The following is a 17476-nucleotide window of genomic DNA, read 5'->3' as shown; positions in this document are numbered from 1 at the left end:
TACCAACAAAGGCTTCCTTTATTAAATAGAGATCGTGTTACATTCCATTCGAAAAAGGAAATTGGCCATGGTGAGGGATGTGTCCAGGTTGGACCCCGGTCCTGAGTGGGCTGTGAGGGGCGAGAAGGGGCCTGCGTCCTGCCCACCCTCCCCCAGTCCTGTGTACAGGGCTTGGTGACCTCAACCCCACGTCTGAACGGCCACCCACAGCTGAACACAGACACAGGTGTCCTGAGGCCCTGTCTGTGTTTTACTTCGGGAGAAAAGAATCCTAATCCTCCCAGTGGTGGGGGCAGGGCCTCCTGGAGCACAAGGCTCAGATGGAGGAGGGGGAAGGTCAAGTGCAAGGGTGGGAGGAGGGGCCCTAACCCATCTTAAGAACAGTTCTGGGTAGTTCTCAAGCAGATGGTGTACAAGTCTCTGACAGATTCTTGTAGCCGCACTGCCCCCACGGGAATGGGGCAGATTGGCCACGAGGGGGTGCTGGTGGCCCAGGGCTTGGGAACTGAGGTGGGGGATACCCTGGAGGTCAGGCCACCCAGCCGAGATCCTTTTCTGAGGACATTGCAGCAACAAGGTGACTGCAAACAGCAGCTCCCAGGACTGCAAAGGGGAGGGTGCTGAGCCCCTGAGTGTGGGTCCAAGCTCCTTGGTCTTTGGTGCTTTCTTGAAAGTCTCCTGGTGGCTGTCGGACAACTGGGGAAGGGTGAAGGGTCAGCTCATGAGGTCCCGTCTGTCCCAGGATGAACATTTAGTACCAGCTCAGCAAGGCCTCCGTGGCCTGGCCATCTGTCCGTCTGCTCGGTTTCTGGCTCAGGGCTGGCTCCAGGACCCTGTCTTCCTGTCTGTCTCTGCTGGGGCGGGTGCTGGCTGCGGCTCAGAGCCCCCTGCAAGCCCTGGCCGTGTCCTAGGCTTCCTGGGGAAAGAAGCCAAGCTTGGCCAGCGACATCTCCTTCCGTAACCTCGTGATCTCCCAGAACATCGGCTCCGCTGCAGGCAGAGAGAAGGTGGATGGCTCGGTGACAGGGCCACCTCAGGCAGATGACTTGGCACCTGTCCCCTGGCTCTGGGCAGGGCGGCTGGCAGGCACCCTAGGGCTCCCCGGTCCCCCAGGACAGATAACCTCAGTAGGTGGCTGGACCTCTTACAGACTCCACACTGAGGCCTTGCAAACTATTGAGGGCTGAGCCCTTGCAAACCATTGAGAGCTGAGCCGAGCCCATCTGCACCACACCAGTGGTGGAGGTGACCTCACCCCTACAGCCTGACACTGACACACGTGAGCACACCGCCACACATTTGGCGGTGATTCCAACCCACATCCTTAGGGTCTCAGAGACCCCGAGCAGTCACCAGAGCCATGGAGTCAGTCCAAGTTCGCATCCAAGGCCTTGACCGCCAAGCTGGGGAGGACAGGCTCCCACCCCAAACGGTCTGGACAGCAGGGAACCAGGTTTGCTGGAGGAGCAGGCAGCTAGACCTTGCAGAATAGGGCTGAAGGGGATAACAGGTGGATGTAGGACCAGCCCTGGCCAGGGTGAAGTGGGTGGCAGCATTCAGGGTCAAATGACAGAGAGGAGGTCACCCCCTGTGGGGAGGTGATTCACAAGGGACACCCCATCGTGCAGGGCTTTCTGATGCCAGCCTGGGACTGGGGAGTCCCGGGGGCCTGGGAGAGGTTTCTGGGTGGGAGAAGGCTGCAGGACCTGACAGACCCTGGCAGAGCCCTCCCCTCAGTCAGGGCAAAGCCCGTGGGTTGACCCCTCAGAGGTTGGCCCGCCCACCAGCTCGCTCCGCCCCTTCACTCCCAGGCGCCACCCCCGCCGGCCACCAGGGGGCGCTCACCTTCCTGCCTCACCAGGCCCTGCTGGATGTAGCGGATGTAAGTGAAGAAGTTGCACACGGCCGTGATCTGTGGGCACAAGCGGAAAGGCTGTGGCCTGCCGACCCCCACACTTAGGGTCCCCCCCCAGAAAAAACCCGGGGCCGATCGGAGACCCAAGCAAGAAACCTCATGTCCCATCCAAGCTAGAGAATGCTCCCTGAGTTGAACAGGGATTTAATTACCAACCATGGTATTATTACTACTCCTAGTAAAAACAATAGCAGCAACTAACACTTGGTCCGATACACGTATCCAAGTGAGGCAGACATGCTTAGCATTCCCATTTTACACATGGGGAAAATGGAGGCTCCAAGAACGAAGCTACCGGATGGCAATGACAGGGCCACGAAGTAGTCAGTGGCTGAGGTGGAAGAGGAAGTCAGGCGGCCTGCTCCGGGTGCTGGAGGCCCTGGCCCGCCAGGCCTTGGCCCAGTGCTCCTGGCAATGCCAGGCTGGGCAGGGGGAGCCGAAGCTGCTCGTCGGGGCTGCCCTGGATCCCTGGGCCTGAAGCCCCCGGCCTGAGGCCTGCTCCACTCCAGGCCCGGCGCTGGGCACCGCCGACCCCAAGTTGGCTCAGACCTAGGCCCTTCCATGAAGGGTCGCACATTGCAGAGAGGGTGCTGCTGGGGCCCTGCCCGAGCCCCTTTCCCAGGCTGGGGTCCCTCTCCCCACTACTGAGAGTGTTGTCCACTAATGGTCCATAGGTTCCCCTCCGTACCCTCGTCCCCTGCCTACGACAGCCAGTGACAGGCTGGCATGTGGCGTATATAGGGCCAGCCCCCTAGCCTCAGGGTGGAACCCCCTCTGGGCTAAGGAGCCCTCAGTGTTTCCGAATCAGATTGTAGCTGGAACCAGTTGAGGCCAGACACTCCTCTGCCCACGCTAGCCCGCATTTACGCCTCCTAAGAATAGCATAGAATCTTCATCTTCAGCATAGCCTCTAGGGAACTCAGCCTAAGACAGGACAGAAGGTCGCTGGCAGCTGTGTCCATGACAGCCCCTACTGAATGTCAGCGCTCTGGGGGTGGGGGGTCAAGTGTGTGGGAGCCCACGGGGTCTGGAGCTGCAGGGAGGAGACAGCACTCCGGAGCCCTCAACCACACAGCAGTCCTGGCCCGGAGGACAAAGCAGGTGCAGGGGGGCTTAGGGCAGAGGCCGGTGCAGGAGAAGCCTGCGGGCCAGCCGGTGGTGTTTCCCAGTGGCCCGGAGGCCCCCACAGGAGGCTGGGGAGCAAGGCTCACCAGGGCTGCATTTTGGGGACACAAATCTCTTCTCCCTCGGGATTCCACACTCCTCGGTCTCTTCAGAGTGTGGGGACCACATCCTAAAACTTCACACCCACTCCATCTCCCATCCCAGCTCTGCCCAACCCAGAGACATAGCAGGCCTGGAAGAAAGAAGGTTCTAGATGTAGTTTTGTCAGGCCCAGAATGTCTGGTGGGGATCCTTCTGGTGAGCACTGGTCGGGGTCAGAAAAAGGCCACTGTGGGGTACCTGGGTGGCTCAGTCAGTTAAGCGTCTGACTTCAGCTCAGGCCATGATCTCATGGTTCATGGGTTCGAGTCCTGTGTTGGGCTCTGTGCTGACAGCTAGCTCAGAGCCTGGAGCCTGTCTTCAGATTCTGTGTCTCCCTCTCTCACTGACTCTCCCCTGCTCATGCTGTCTCTCTCTCTCAAAAATAAAAAACATTAAAAAAAAAATTTTTTTAAAGAGAAAGGCCACCGGAGAGGGCTCTGGGCACAGATTAGCAGGGCAGAGGCTGTAGTGAAGGCGGACCAGGCTCAGAATTGGGAGCTCCCAGGTCGAGGCCATACCCCCTCCGAAGGCATAGACTCCCCATAGGCAAATGGGGGCTCAGCTCACCGCTGTGGGGTTGGCCCCGACACCACACCGGCCACCGCCCCCCAGAGGCTGTAGGGACCAGACAAGCTGCCCGGCAAAGGGCCATCTGTCCACTTTGATCCCTTTGTGGTGCCTCGAGTAGGTCGAGGGCAAGAGTGGTTCCTAAGAGAGGGCTCATCCACATTGTGCTCCTTTGCATGAAGTTTCAGAACCTTCTAACACATTCTCTTTGGCTCCCTGCAGTCCCGTTCACAGTCTGTGAGGGGACAGAGGAACGAGGACCACCTGACCCTTATCCCCCAGCTCGGTGAGGTCCACTGATCCAGCCTGGGCCACTCGGCACGTGAGGACAGAAGCTGGGATTTCCGGAGCCACTGATGGTCAGGCTCGAGTAGCAGACGTGCCCCAGAACGTTCTCCGAAGCCTGGGCTGGAGCCTGAGCCGGGAGTCAGGAGCCTGGCACTTTAACCTGAACTCTGATGTCACTCCCAGGGTTAGGTTTCGGCGAGCACACAGGTCCCTCAGTCCTTCACCCACAGGAACTGAATCCTGCCAAGACCCATGGGAGCTCAGAAGAGGACCACCCTCCCCAGGAGGGAAGCAGCCAGCCTCTCCCTTGACTGTAGCCCGTGAGACCTGGAGCGGAAGATCCGGCTAAGCTGTGCGGACTCCTGCCCACCCCGGAGACCGTGATAATAAACGAGTGTTGTTTAAGCCACTAAGTTTATGGTCGTTTGTTTTGCAGTAGTGACAAACTAAGTCACCAGGCCTGGCCGTGGGGCCCGAGTCAGTCTCTGCACCTCCCTGAGCCTGTGCCCTGCTCCGCAGATCAAGGTTGTGCTCCCTTGCCCCAGCCCAGTGTGCCCCTGAGAAGCCGAGCGACACTCCCACTGGGTGACTTACCCTGGCCCGGGAGGACGGCGAGATGTAGTAGTGGCTCTCTGAGTCCCCAAGCCGGATTCGGTGGCGACAGGCACGAGCCAGCCCGCTCAGGGCGCAGGTGCTAGAGGCAAGCAGAGGGGGCCGTGGGGGCTGGCTGAGGCCCGTCTGCCCGCCCCGCGCAGGCAGGATGCAGCAGCCAGGAAGATGCAGAGAGGGGGAAGGAGAGGCAAACAGATGTGGGGGTAGAGTCTGGCAGCCTCCCCCTCGAGCCCAGCTTCCCAAGGAGTCCAGGGCCAGGCCAAGGAAGGGGCAGCCGTAGAACTCCCTGGGACAGATCTCTGAACTAAGCCAGATCCCACCCCTAACCCCCTAGCCTCATCCCTGTGGGGCAGGAGAGCTCAGTCAACCCCAGGCCAGGTGCACCCGAGCTCCGCTCTCTGCAGCACCCCCTACTTTACCGGGGCCCTCAGACTCAGGTGTGCCTCCCCCAACTGCACAAGAATCTACTCTCTCCTCCACTCTCACTAAGTCCCCAGGCTAGGTCATGCCAAAGGGCTTTTTGCCTGGACCCCCTCAGCTCCATATTACAGCCAGGGGCTCCTCCAAAAGCCTGTCTGGCCCATCATCTTTCCCCGCTGCTTTCCTACTGCCCAGGAAACTGTTATGGAGAATACAGAGCAGAGGATAGTTAAGTAGGCTCCTGGGATGCGGGACTTATCAGTGCCTTTGCCGCCTCCAGATTCACTGTGACTCTGATTGGACTTGGCAACCCTCTTTTCAGGGTATGCCTCTTGATGAACTTGTGAAATGCTGGCCTAGTGGGTCAAAGCCCAAACCTCACTCAAGGCCCTTTACACTCTGGCCCCAAACATCCTTTTTGGCCTCAGCCCCATCTCCCTACCCGCCCCACAAACCTAGTGATGTTTCCATTCATACTGTGGCTTCTTACACCTTCACTCAGTCTGTCCCTTCTGCCTAAAAGGCCCATCCCTACTTGGCAACCTGCCATTCATCCTTCAAAACCTGGCTCAAATGTTCCCATTCGTGACAAGACTCCCCCCATGGGGCCTCCCTAGCAGGTCAAATCCTGCGCTGCCAAGGGGAAGTGCTCTCTATCTCTGCCGCTTGCTCTACCGTAGCTACTTTGTTCTGCTGTGAGCCCTGCTCAATGCCAGCTGAGCAGCAGGAAAGACGGTTCAGTTATTTATTAGCAGAAGGAGAGCCAACAAGCCACATCACTAATGTGTCAATCAGGGCCCAGAGCCCATTGTGGGAGAGAGTTGGGGGGGGGAGGGGGATGTCTGTCAGGCTGGGAAGAGGGAGACTCCAGCCCCCAGACCCCCTGGATGGCCTGGGGGCCCATGCTAAAGGCGGGGACTTGTGTCAAAGACCCCTCACTGCCCTGCATGGGGGCGGCCCCTCGTGCTTCCCCACTCTTGCCCAGTTGGGCCCGTATGCCACCCCCCCACTGCCCTCCTCTGCTCCGCTGCTCCTCTGGGGTCCCACACCTGGACCCCAGCAGGCAGGCCAGAGACTCCATCCCCGGCCACCCCCTCAGTGGAGCTTAAGGCTAGGCGTGGCTCTCCCAAGTGCACAGGGAAGGGTGAAGGGCGTTGAGCTTACTTGGCGCTGCCACACTCAGCCGCCGCCACCTTCACGCCGGGCGGCATCTGCGAAGCCACGGGCTCGATGGTGAGCGTGTTGTCCTCCACGGCGGCCCTCACCAGCGCTGAGAGCTGCAACAAAGCCGGGCAGCAGGTGGGAGTGGTGAGGGGCTGACCTCCGGCCGAGGGGGTGGGCCTGGGGCCGGCCGCCCTCTGCCCCCCGCCTCACCTCCTGCGTGGTGAAGTCCAGGCAGGGGCCCACATCCTCCCGGTACACCCTTTCCAGGAAGGGGCAGTTCTTGTCCAAGGTGGGGGATGCCCTCCAGGCCTGGAACTCTGCGAACAGGGTAGTGTCCACCTGCGGGGGAGGGGGAGCCGGGCACAGCAGTCAAGGGGCTGGGGCAAGGGGCAGGCTGCATGGCCGGCCAGGCAGAGCCAACAGAGGTGGGGAGCTGGGGAGGTTGCAGGACAGGCCCCGGCCCACCAGCGAGTCTGTCCCCCATGGCCGAGCAGAGTCCCAAGGAAGGACTGTCTCCTTCCTTTTGGGCCAAAGACCCCAGAACTCAAACATGCAGATCTAGGTGCACTTTTAGCTTCCTGGCTCTACTTAAGGCCCAGGGCCTCGTCCGGAAGACCCTCACTGTCTCCTTGGGGAGGAAATGTCGCAGAGTGGCCCTGCGGGGCCCACCCCTGCCCCGTACACATGGGTGTCACAGCACATACAGACACGGGCACACACAGAGAACACACGGGGGCTGCCTACTCTGGAAAGGTGCCTGGCTGGCCTCCCTGGGGGGCACATGCAGTGTGAGCGAGGCTGGGGGAGACGGGGGACGGAGGGGCGGCCCCTCTCTGCGGCCATTACCTGTCGGGAAAAGGAGAGAGAGGTAGCAGAGGTGGAGGAGGGGGCCGTGGGCGGCCCCCCGGGCAGAAGCTGCCAAGCCGGCTCGTAGGTGAGGTGAACGGCCTTGCTGGGGACCACGCAGAGGAGCAGGGAGAGGAGGGGGGCCAGCCCGGGCTGGGTGGGCGGGGCAGACAGACAGACCGACAGGTGCACAGAGACAGACAAGAGGAAGGAGATGTTAGTGTTCAGTGGGAAGCTGAGAGCTCGGAAGGGAGCCTGTGTGGGCAGGAGGGAGCTGGGGGCCGCCATGGTGTCCGAGATCACAGGATACCGAATCCCACGATGGCCCTTGTGGGGCTTTCCAGGTGCAGCCCTGGGCTGCGCTCCTGCCACGCAGGCCTCATCAGTGCCCCCAGAGCCCCAGGAGGCCCTACTTATGTGAGGAGACGGAGGCTCTGACAGGTGACCTCACTCGCTAAAGGACCCATGGCCAAGGACATGACAGGCCACCGCCCAGCATGGCCCAAGCACCCCACGCACCCAGCTGAGGGGAGGACAGAGACAGTCCTCAAATGCTATGCTTGTCGAGGTGCCATAGTCAGAAGGTGCTGAGGACCCTTGAGTCCAGGGATGTCCCAAGATGGTCTTGGGCCTCAGGGCTGTGGGCATCCAGGGGCAGCCTGTCCCCAGAGGCCCAGCAGTGGCCTCCTTAGGCCGAGGAAGTGTGTCTCCGCGTAGTACTCCCCCATCCCCCGCTCAGGGCAGGCCCTGGGGCCCAAGGCCAGTGTCAGACGCCCAGAGCATCACCTACTGCCTAGAGCAGGGTGGAGGGGCTATCAGGCCCCACTCGTGGTATACCCAGAGAACACAGAGGCCCAGAGAAAGCAGGCCAGGTCACACTGTAAGAGGTCATGCGCCACCCCCCCCCACTGGGCCCCACTGCCTGCCTCACTTTGGGCACTGTCTGCCTCTCCCACATCCACGGCCCACCCGCCACCCCTCACCTCTTTGCCCTCCTTGTCCGGGGTGAGGGTGTGTCCAGCAGCGGGGCACACAGGGGGGCAGGGGGTGCTGCTCGTGCTCTTGTGACGTGAGTGGCCCTTGCGGGGCCCGGCTTTGGTGGGGCTCAGCAGCTGTGGGTGGAGCTCGCGGTTGGGAGAGGCCGGCGTGGACGTGAGGACCAGTGTCTTCAAGGCTGTCACCTCTGCCTGCAGCATGTCGATCTGGCCGGGGGAGTGTGGAGGGGGAGAGACAAGCGGACCACAACCTTAGTGCAGGGTAGCATTAGCTGCCCCTGCCTGCCACCCCAGCTCAGGACAGCGGGTCCCGGCAGTGACTAGTACCCGACCCCTCCTGTTATTTTTAAAATGGCTTTCGGGGGGGCAGGAACTGAGACACCCATTTCACAGCTAAGGAAACTGAAGCTCAGAGAGGAAACAGGTCCTGCCTGAGGTCACACGGTAGGCCAGGGCTCTGGGACATGCGCCTGTCTGGGAGCCAGCTGGGCCTCCCACTGGAGGGCCCTGGGGAGCCAGGAACAACACAGCCCTTGGGTTTTACAGACGGGCAAACAGACTCCAAGACAGGATGCTACTTGTCCAGGCTCCCATAGCCAGACTCAGGGCTTCTGCTTTGTAAAGGGGGTATGGAAGGAGGAAGAGGAAATTACACTGATGACGGGATCCTTCCTGCCCTTGGAAGGCCCCAGAAAGGTCTCTGGTGCGGTGGGGACACTGCTGGGGTCCTGGGGAGCTGGGTGTCAGCTGTGCCGTCTCAGATACCTCTGCCTCGATGTCCTGGGCCGTGGTCCGCGCGTCCCTGCCACCCACCAGGGCATTCTGGGGTCCCACCAGGTAGCAGAGGTCCAGCCCTGCGCACTCACGGGGCTCGGGGAGGTGGGGGCAGCGGGGCCGGGTGGGAGCTTGGGCTGGACTCCGGGCAGGTGGGGACCTCACCTTGCCCCGAGCCTCCTCCAGCTGCTTTTCCGACGCCGCTTGCTTCGTGTTGGCTTCCCGCACCATCCTGTGGGCTTCCTGGGAAGAAGGCAGGCTGTATGTGAGGGCGGGGGTGGGGGGGCAGAGCATTCCCCCACCAGCCCCCCGGCCGGCCACCACACCTCGAACAGGCTGGCCGTCAGCTCCTCCAGCTCGCGCTCCAGCTGCTCCCGCACCCTGGACAACCGCTCACACTCCTCGTCCTTCAGCTTCAGCTCCTGGGGGGTTCAAGGTGGATGGCTGTGAGCCCCACAAGAGCCCCAGGCCTGGCCCGGATGGGCCCAGGCACCCTACTCCCCCCACTCCCATCATGCTCCATTGCCAGGGTCCTCTTACGGTCCTCTGGGCCCCAGCCTCCCATCCTCTGTTGTCCGACAGTTTATGACACATTTTCCATTTAGCTTGGAGCACGTTGAAGCCCCACCTGCCAGTCCCGTAGAGCTTAGAACAGGCTTCCAGAGAAGTCAAGACTTCTAGAAGTCCTTCAAGAGTCACCAGCAGAGCTGGTCTGTCCTCTGTGCTTCCCTCATGCCCAGCACAGGCCTCGGTGCCACTGGCCCTGACAGGTGCATGGCCTCTCTGGGTGCTTGGGGAGAGCCCACAGCTCTGCCAGGCAGGCCACTGGTCCCCGAGGCCCCTCCTGCCGCCCTCAGAACCCCCACCTTCTGGGCTTTGTGCAGCTCCTCCTTCAGGAACTCGGAGCCCTTCTCGCGGATCTCCATGGAAGAGCTTCGAAGCCTCAACATGTCCAGCGGGGCAGCCGCAGGGCCCTCCTCACCTTGGGCCTCCTCCCCTGTGGGGTCCTCTACCAGGCCTCTTGGGGACTCCCTGTAGCTTTTGCAGGGGCCCACGCTCTTCCAGGGGACCGGGACAGCCTCAAGGGGCGGCGGATGGCCCTCGTCTGGGCAGGGCTGGCTGCGAGGCAAACAGTAAATACACAGTGGAGTCCTGAGACCCAAGGCGGAGCCCAGGGACCAAGCCTGGACAGTGTACCTGCCACTCCATCTCTAAAATAGGAGCTCTACCCATGAGGCTGTCACTGGGTTGTCACAAGGGTGGAAGGACCAAACATGAGGTCACCTGGGGGGCAAGGCCAGGACTCCCTCACCTTTGTCTATCACCCTCTCCAGACCAGGGCCTAGGGCTGAGCTTGGCACACAGTAGGTGCACAGTAGTAGCACAGTAGGCACTCAGTTAGTTTGTGCAGCAGAAGACTAGAAGTGCATCAGTGCTGAGAGTCTGAGTTTCCACCTCTACAAAGTGGGACGATCCCCATGGTCCTATCTCCACGGTCACTGAATGGATGTGACCTGCATAAACCTTGGCACCCAGGAGGGACTCAAATGGGAACCACCTTCTTGGCTATCATTAATGCAAGTTTTATGCAAATGATACCCCCTTTAAGGTCAAGGGAGAGGAAGGGCCCAGCCAGGGCAGGAAGTGTCTGCCCAAGGGCCCAGGCAAGGCGGACGGTCGTCTTGCTCCCTGACCCTGTGGGGGAGTGGTCCTGTCTCTCTCCGCTGGTCTGCCTTGGGAACTCAGGCAAATATCCCTCTCTGGGCCTCAGGAGCCTTCTCTCCCTGAAGCTGAAGACCCTAGAGGTAGTGTGAGGGCCATCAGCCTCCTTCCCCCACCCCCCACTATCCATCCACACCCCTCACTTTGCAACAGACCCTGGGGAGGGAGGGAGACAGGAAGGGAGAGGGCTGGGCCAGCACTGGTTTGTGCCAAGACAGCACCTCTGGACTCGCTCAGTCAGCAAAAGCCGGCGGCTCCTGAGTTAGCAGCTTCAGAGCCGGAGCCGTGGTGGCTGGGCCGGGCCACTGATAACAGTGGGGAAGTAGAGGGGATGGGGCGCTGTGGGGCCCACACAAGAGGGAGGAAAGACAAGGCCAAGGGGTCGGCAGTTTCAGGACTGCTGAGGGGAAAGTGTGAAAGGCAAGACTGGGGATCAGTCGCGCCTTCCTGTCAGTTGGATCCCTGCACGGTCACCAAGCAGCAGCCCCTGGGTGTCGGTATCCATCCCAGGGGCTCTTTCCCAGCCTCCCTCTGCTTTGGAACTGGCCCAGAGCATGGCCTCACAGGTCCTCGGCTGAGTCCTGCCTGGCAGGGACCCGGGGCTCTGATAGATGGAGTAGGAAAACACATCTATCACTCCATCAGCAGTGTTATTGCCAGACAGGGATCTTTCCTAACACCCTTGGGGGGGGGGGAGTCCTCGTTGGCGAGGGGATCCGAGGCTTGACGAGGGGTTGTGGCAGTATATGGTGGCCCTGGGCTGGGGTCCATGCCCAGGGGACTCCCACCGAGCCCAATACTCCCTGGGATCCTCTACCCACACCCTCTCATTTAGAGCTCCCTCTCAATAGCATTTGTGGGACTGTCCTCAGCCCACAGATGAGGGACAGAGTCTACCAAGTGCAGAACTTGCCCGGGTTCACACAGCTGGTGGGTGGCTGTGCTGGACGGACAGCCAGGACTTCAGCCCCAAGCCCCCACCAGGTGGGCGGAGGTGTGAGTGTGAAATCATGGCCTCAGCCTCAGGATCAAGGTCTACAAGGCCCAAGGGTGGGGGGGGGGGCGCACAGGGGGCTCCTCCTTGCCACAGCAGGGAAACCTGTCCCAGTTCTGGCCCAACTCACTTCTCAGCCTTTGCTCAGGCCCAGATGCTGCCTCCCAAAAGGGTAAGGCGAGGGTCCGTGCCAGGCTCTGAGCTGGGGGACGTGCCAGCCCCTGTGAATGTCACTAAAGTCCTCTGAAGCTGCCTCCCACCTGTGGGATGGGAGTAAAAACCTACAGTCACTGGATAAGCACCACGTAAAGATCATGCCGTCTGCGGTCACATTTGGCAGATACCCCTGCCGTGCCTGCCCGGGCTCTGGGTCCCGCAGCTGAAACCGCAGGCTTTGGGGAGGTCCTTCCTGCTGGGCGCCTGGACGCCTCGGGCCCAGGGCCATTTCTTCAAGTGAGAGAGGATGGCCTTAGTCACTCAGGTTTGGTGGGGGCGGTAGACCCCAACTCAGGCACTGTGCATTTCTACAGGAGGGATGAGAACTGTGGGCCTGGGCTGGGGGTGACCCAGGCAGGACCCCAGGTTTCAGACCCCCAGCCCCAGTGCCTTACCCTCTGCAAGGACCACCCCAGACATCACCCACGTCCCTGCCAAGGAGAAAAAGACCTCCAGCCCCTCCCACGATGGCCACCAGTGTGGTCTGGGCCTCAGGCCAGAATGAAAGACACCAACTCCTGCTGGTCCCAAGGGCATGAGCTGGGGTCACGGCTGGACTGTCCCCCATTATTTTCCCAACAGGCTCTCACTTCAGCCAGAGGAAACAGTGGCCTCCCCACTACCCATCCCCCTGCTTCCCCTCCCCTCCCCCCACCCCCCGCCAGTGAAAAAAACCAACTTGAAAAATCCTAATGGCCAAAAGCCTACAAAGATCATGACCACCGCCCTAGTCCACAGCCACCCAACACTGGGGCCCAGGGTTCAAGAAAGACATCACCCCCCGCCCCGCTCCCGCCACCTCAGTACAGGGGTGCTTGAATCTGCAGGCCCTCCCCTCACACTTCTGGGCTGTGAGGCGACTCAGAAATTTCAGAAGAAGGGACCCCAGGCCCCGCAGGCCCAGCACCAGCGGCACAGGACCTCAGCATCCCAAACCAGGGCTGGCAAACCTCCCCGGGAGTACCTGCCCTGGTGGGGAACCCACTCCTTGGACAAGCGTGGGCCATCACACCGCCCCCGCCCCCTCAGCCCAGGTCCACAGCCGTCTGCTGGAACCTTTTCAGCCCCCATTCTCTGCAGAAACAGAGTCCAGCATCCACAACGCACTGCAGGGCCCCCTGAGAATGGATTAGGGGCAGGAGATAGTAAGAGTCAAGGTCGGAGGAAAGTGGGGGCATCCAACACCCGCCTCCCCATCCTGAACCGGCTCCACGGCCTGGAGCCCATGACAGTTTATGCAGGAAAGGCCCCACTGGGTCACTTCCCCAGGAAACACACAAGGGGGTGGGGGTGGGGGTGCAGGAACACCATCCTCACCCCCCAATCTTGCCCTAGGCAGGCCAGCATCGCTTTGTCTCCATCCACAAAAAATGGCAAAATGAGAATGAGGTCCTCCGGATTCTACGGTCTCCAGTCACCCAGCGACCCCCGTAGGGCCAGAAGGGCCCAGCGAGGATCCTGCGTACCTCTTCCCATCCCCAGCCCACCCGGCCTGCCATGAGGTCCTTCTGCCCCTTGGTCTCTCTCCGTCCACTGACCAGGGCCCTGGTCACCTCTCGAGGCACAGGGGCCAAGTTCAGACTCGTGCCCACACACCCACAGGTGTTCCCGTAAACCCGAGGGCACGGAGGCCGCCAGCCAAGTTGACTCCGGTCCAGGGGCCACAGGCGTCCCAGGAAAGGCTCCCTGCATAGGCTCCCTGACTGGCCCGCAGGCCCAGCCGGGCTAAGCGGACAGAGAGGGGCTAAGTCTTCAGCTCCAGACCATCGAGCCGAGTTGGAGTCCCAGCCTTGCGAGACCGCTGTCGGGAGATGCTCTCCCTGGCCGGGTCTGGACAACAAGGCGCATGATGTTCAGAGAGGGCTGGTGACCAGACCGGAACAGACAGCAAAAAAGTACATAGAGTGGGAACTGAACCTGGAGTCCCAGCTCTGTCGCATCATGTGATGCGTCACTCAGAGAGATCCAGATGGGAGGAAAGGGGATGAATGGTGGTTTTGGAGAAGTGGGGCAGGATGCAGATGGGGTTTGAGGAAGTCTGTGGGCCGGGAGGCGGTGTGCCCAGGGCACACAGACCCAAAAGACTCAGGGCTGGGAGGACTGAGTGGCAGGACCTGGGGCTGGAGAGAGAGGACAAAAACAACAACAACAAGAAAAACTCAACCACAGTGCCCAGGGCCAGAGAACCAAAGCCTGATGGTCTGAGGAGCAGCCATCGCCAGGGTTGAGAGAGATGGTTCCAGAACAGGACAATGATGTCATATATGTCATACATAGGAACAGAATGCCAGGCATGCAAACAGAGCAGGACCCCAGCATGGCGGGGGGGTGGGAGGAGAGGAAGAAGAGCAGTGAATGGACCCCTCCAGCAAGGGGGAAACAGAGCAGGAGGGCGGAGGTCAGGAACAGCCTCGGGATGGAGAGCAGGGAGGTTGGGACACCTGAACCCAGTGGACCAGACCAAGCAAACCTTTCCCCACCCTAGCCCCAGAGCTGCCAGTCCAGCCCAGAGAGGAAATCCAACCCTGTGTCCCCACGGAGACCCAGCACAAGTCCTGGGAGGGTGACGGCTGAGCAGGGGGGACACAACACATGCCTCACATCCTCCTGCTTCGTCCTCGAAGAATCCGATGCCCCATAACCTTGGAAGTCCAATACATATAGAGTGAGCACCCGCCATGTCCTAGGCACCCCACCAGCCCTGATCCACCCAATCTGCACGATTGCACACTGACCACATTCTAACTCACTTTGCTCGCCCTCCTCTAATTCCTTTTGCGAGCCCCTATTGGGCACAAATCCTTGGCAGACTTGGGGAAAGTCTGGGACAAGCAGGATTCTAATGAGGTTCTGAGCTCCGCACATGTGCAGGTTAGGGAACAGCAGGAAATAGAGGTCCACTGGTTGAGGGGGCAGAGTAGGTAGTTAGATCTGGGAGGTTTCCTGGAAGAAGCGGCTGGGAAAGATGAATGACTGCTCCCCAGGGAAGAGGCCCACCCTCCTGCCCTGGAAGCCCCCAGGCTGGACTTCAGAGTAAGTCTGAGCCTATGGATCCTTGTGACTTAGGCCCACAGGCTTGCAAATCCAAGCCCTGCAGGGTAATCAAAACCCAGAGCAGTTAAGTGACCCGCTCAAGATCACACAGCCTGTCTGCAGCCCTGGAGCCCTCAGCATCCTGCCTGCTACAAAGACACAGCCCTCCATCCCTGGGAAGTTGGGGGATCTTATTTTATTCCTGAGGGGTCCGTCAGAGCCCGGCTCTCCCTAGAGAGAAGTATGATTGGCCCCATCTGTCAGATAGGGAAAACTGAGACCAGGGGGCTAGACCAATGTCATGTGGCCACTTAGTGGCAGAAAACTAGCCCAGAACTCACTTTCTGGCCTTTGCTGACCAGGCCCCAAGTGCCCAGCTTGGGGTTAGCTGCGGGCACCCAAGGTGCTGTCCTCAATGCCTCAGAACAAGCCTGGCAACCAAGACTGTGGGAAACCAAGGGGGATGGGGAGGGGAGTATCCCAGTTACGGGAGAGGGGCTGCCTCTGGGTTCAGACATCAAGGCTCCTGCTCACGGAGTCCCGGCGAAGAGGGCCCACTTGAGCTCCTGCAGAATCCACCCATCCCAGGAGGGCAGCCCTGGGTTCAGGGCCAAGGGGACGAATTGGCACCAGGACCTAGCCATCAGCAGCTGCCATCCCTTACCGATAAGAAAAGGAAAACCTCAGACACACTGACAGCTTAGTGAGGGCTGACCCCCAACTCCTGTATTCTAGAATGAGGGCCCAAATGTACACCTACCCAGACTGGCCAGACTGGCCACTGGAGGCCACAAGCCCAAGCAGCTCGGTCAGACTCACATGGGCAAGTGTGACTCCAAGCAGGGTCCCTTCCAACTCCTTCTGGGGTCAGGATGAGCTTCCAGGCCCCCAGACCCCAGTGGGTGCGGGCAGCTTGGGCCCTGGTCCTTCTTCAGTCCCTGCCTCCAATATCCAAATGGGGGGGGCATAAAAATGCAGTGCTCAAGGAAACCCCAAAACTCTGCCTCTCCTTTCCAGGTCCAACTCCTCCTCCAGTCCTCTATGCTTTCTATTTGCATTGATAAAGCGCCCACTAGGTGCTCTCTAGCTGAAGCCCTAGGGGTCCAAATGGACATGCAAAGGGTGAGCTATGTTGAGGATCATGGGGGGAGGAGGGAGGTCAGCTTGGCAGCCTGGTCCATCCAGAAGGCTCTTGGAAATACCGCAGGGAGGCTGGACTAGGGGTCTTCTCCAAACCCTTGAGTCTTTTCAACTTTGTCTTTAAAGAGAGCATCTACCTACTGATAGCTCCCAGCCTTGTCTGTCTGGCCCTCGCCTGATGCCTCCAGGGAAGGGCACCCTGAGCCTAGATCACGCCTGGATCACCTGCTCATTTCATCCAGAGACCCACAGAAGACCAGCCATGCTCTCAAGATCCCACAGCAACTCAGTGACTGTGTTTTGCCTGGAGGCCCCCAACACACAGGGTCACAAGCTTCTACCTGACGAGGCTTGCCCTTAGACCAGTTAACCCCAGGCAAGGATTGCGCTAACCTCACCGGGTTCCACATAACCACTTTTTCCGGAAACTCACTCATCTTGGGCGCGTGGGGGGGGGGGTGGTGTACTAGTGGCGTGGTGATTATATTTCCAAAGAACACAGACTCTGCTTCAACTCTCATCCTTTAAGAGTCTCACCCTCTCCACACTTCACCCCTACCAGGAGCCTTTTTTCTCAGCACCCCCTGCTGGGGACAAAGCCCCACTGCTCCCTAGCATCTCAGCTCAAGCTTTGCTAGGTGCCCGGGGTAAAGTGGACCCAGCCCACATTAGAAACCTCTCCAGCCTGCCAGTCTCTCCAGTGTCCCAGCTGAGGCTGGGAAGGAGCCCTGTCCTGGGACCACCGGCTGGCCCAGTTCTGTACAGGAAATACAACCCACCCCACTCTGGCCACATCTCCTCCAGGACCCGGTCTTTCCAGGCCACGGGGAAGAGGAAGTGTTTGCCCAAGTTCCTGACAAGACCGCAGCCTTCCTGCACGTCCAGGGCAGGGGTCCCACGCCAGGTCGGCCAGTGACTGGGATCACGCCTGTGAGCCACTAAACGATCATGAGGGCTGGGGCCACGGACCCGGGCCCCAGGGCTGTGCTCTCCTCCTTCAGACTACAGGGAGGTCCCACCCCACACCCCGAGCCAGGCCGGATCCTGCAGCCCCAGATGGAGATTCATCAACTTACTCGCGACCTTGGCAGAGACTCAGTCCCCCGTCCCCCACTGCACTGCTTTCCAAAGGTTCATCCAGGCTGGGGAGGGGGCTGCTCCTCCAGGCGCGTACCCCAGACTTAACTCTGGTTTGCACCACCCCCTCCCCCTGCCACCTTCTCACTTGCGCTCCAGATGAGCAAGGAATTGGTCCGGGAAGATCTGCCACTCACCCTTCGCTCTCCCCACCCGCAGAGGGACCCCCGCCCCCCGACTGCTCCTCGGCCGAGTGTCCTCGCATCTCCGCTGCGAGTTAGCTTCCCCTTCCTCGTGCTACTGGAGGGGGGGGGGCAGGTTCTGCCGGGGGCAGGGTGCATACAGGGCAGGGACCCCCCCACCCCCCGTGGGCTGCCTCGGCCCGAGCCGGCGCCGTGCGGCGAGCGCGCGCGGACCTACCCGCTCCACATCCCGGCGCCGCCGCGA

At 60.6% G+C, this 17476-nt stretch overlaps 1 protein-coding gene and 1 long non-coding RNA gene across 8 annotated transcripts in view; one reads left to right on the top strand and one right to left on the bottom strand.

Annotated features, from left to right (window-relative positions):
• The window catches only part of RAB3IL1 (RAB3A interacting protein like 1), a 44671-nt gene continuing 27195 nt past the window's right edge, over nt 1-17476 (bottom strand). The window contains exons 2-12 of one of the 7 annotated variants that reach the window (XM_029914744.1): nt 11694-11823; nt 9714-9966; nt 9174-9269; nt 9013-9090; nt 8062-8280; nt 7079-7231; nt 6443-6571; nt 6233-6345; nt 4631-4730; nt 1846-1912; nt 1-990 (exon numbers count right to left, since the gene is read on the bottom strand). In XM_029914744.1, the coding sequence (XP_029770604.1) occupies nt 908-990; nt 1846-1912; nt 4631-4730; nt 6233-6345; nt 6443-6571; nt 7079-7231; nt 8062-8280; nt 9013-9090; nt 9174-9269; nt 9714-9797 (1122 nt within the window). In that variant the 5' untranslated portion in view covers nt 9798-9966; nt 11694-11823 and the 3' untranslated portion in view covers nt 1-907. Of the gene's footprint in view, nt 991-1845; nt 1913-4630; nt 4731-6232; nt 6346-6442; nt 6572-7078; nt 7232-8061; nt 8281-9012; nt 9091-9173; nt 9270-9713; nt 9967-11693; nt 11824-17226; nt 17251-17449; nt 17471-17476 lie in introns of those variants that run through there. The other 6 variants (XM_029914741.1, XM_029914746.1, XM_029914740.1 and 3 more) reach the window with 6 other exon arrangements.
• On the top strand, nt 14248-16441 carry LOC115271791. Its single transcript, XR_003900093.1, has 3 exons — nt 14248-14812; nt 15830-15934; nt 16079-16441. It is a non-coding gene; the product is annotated as an uncharacterized LOC115271791 (long non-coding RNA).

Source organism: Suricata suricatta, chromosome 11, assembly GCF_006229205.1.
Source record: "Suricata suricatta isolate VVHF042 chromosome 11, meerkat_22Aug2017_6uvM2_HiC, whole genome shotgun sequence".
NCBI lineage: Eukaryota > Metazoa > Chordata > Mammalia > Carnivora > Herpestidae > Suricata > Suricata suricatta.
This window is presented reverse-complemented; position numbering and strand designations above follow the sequence as displayed.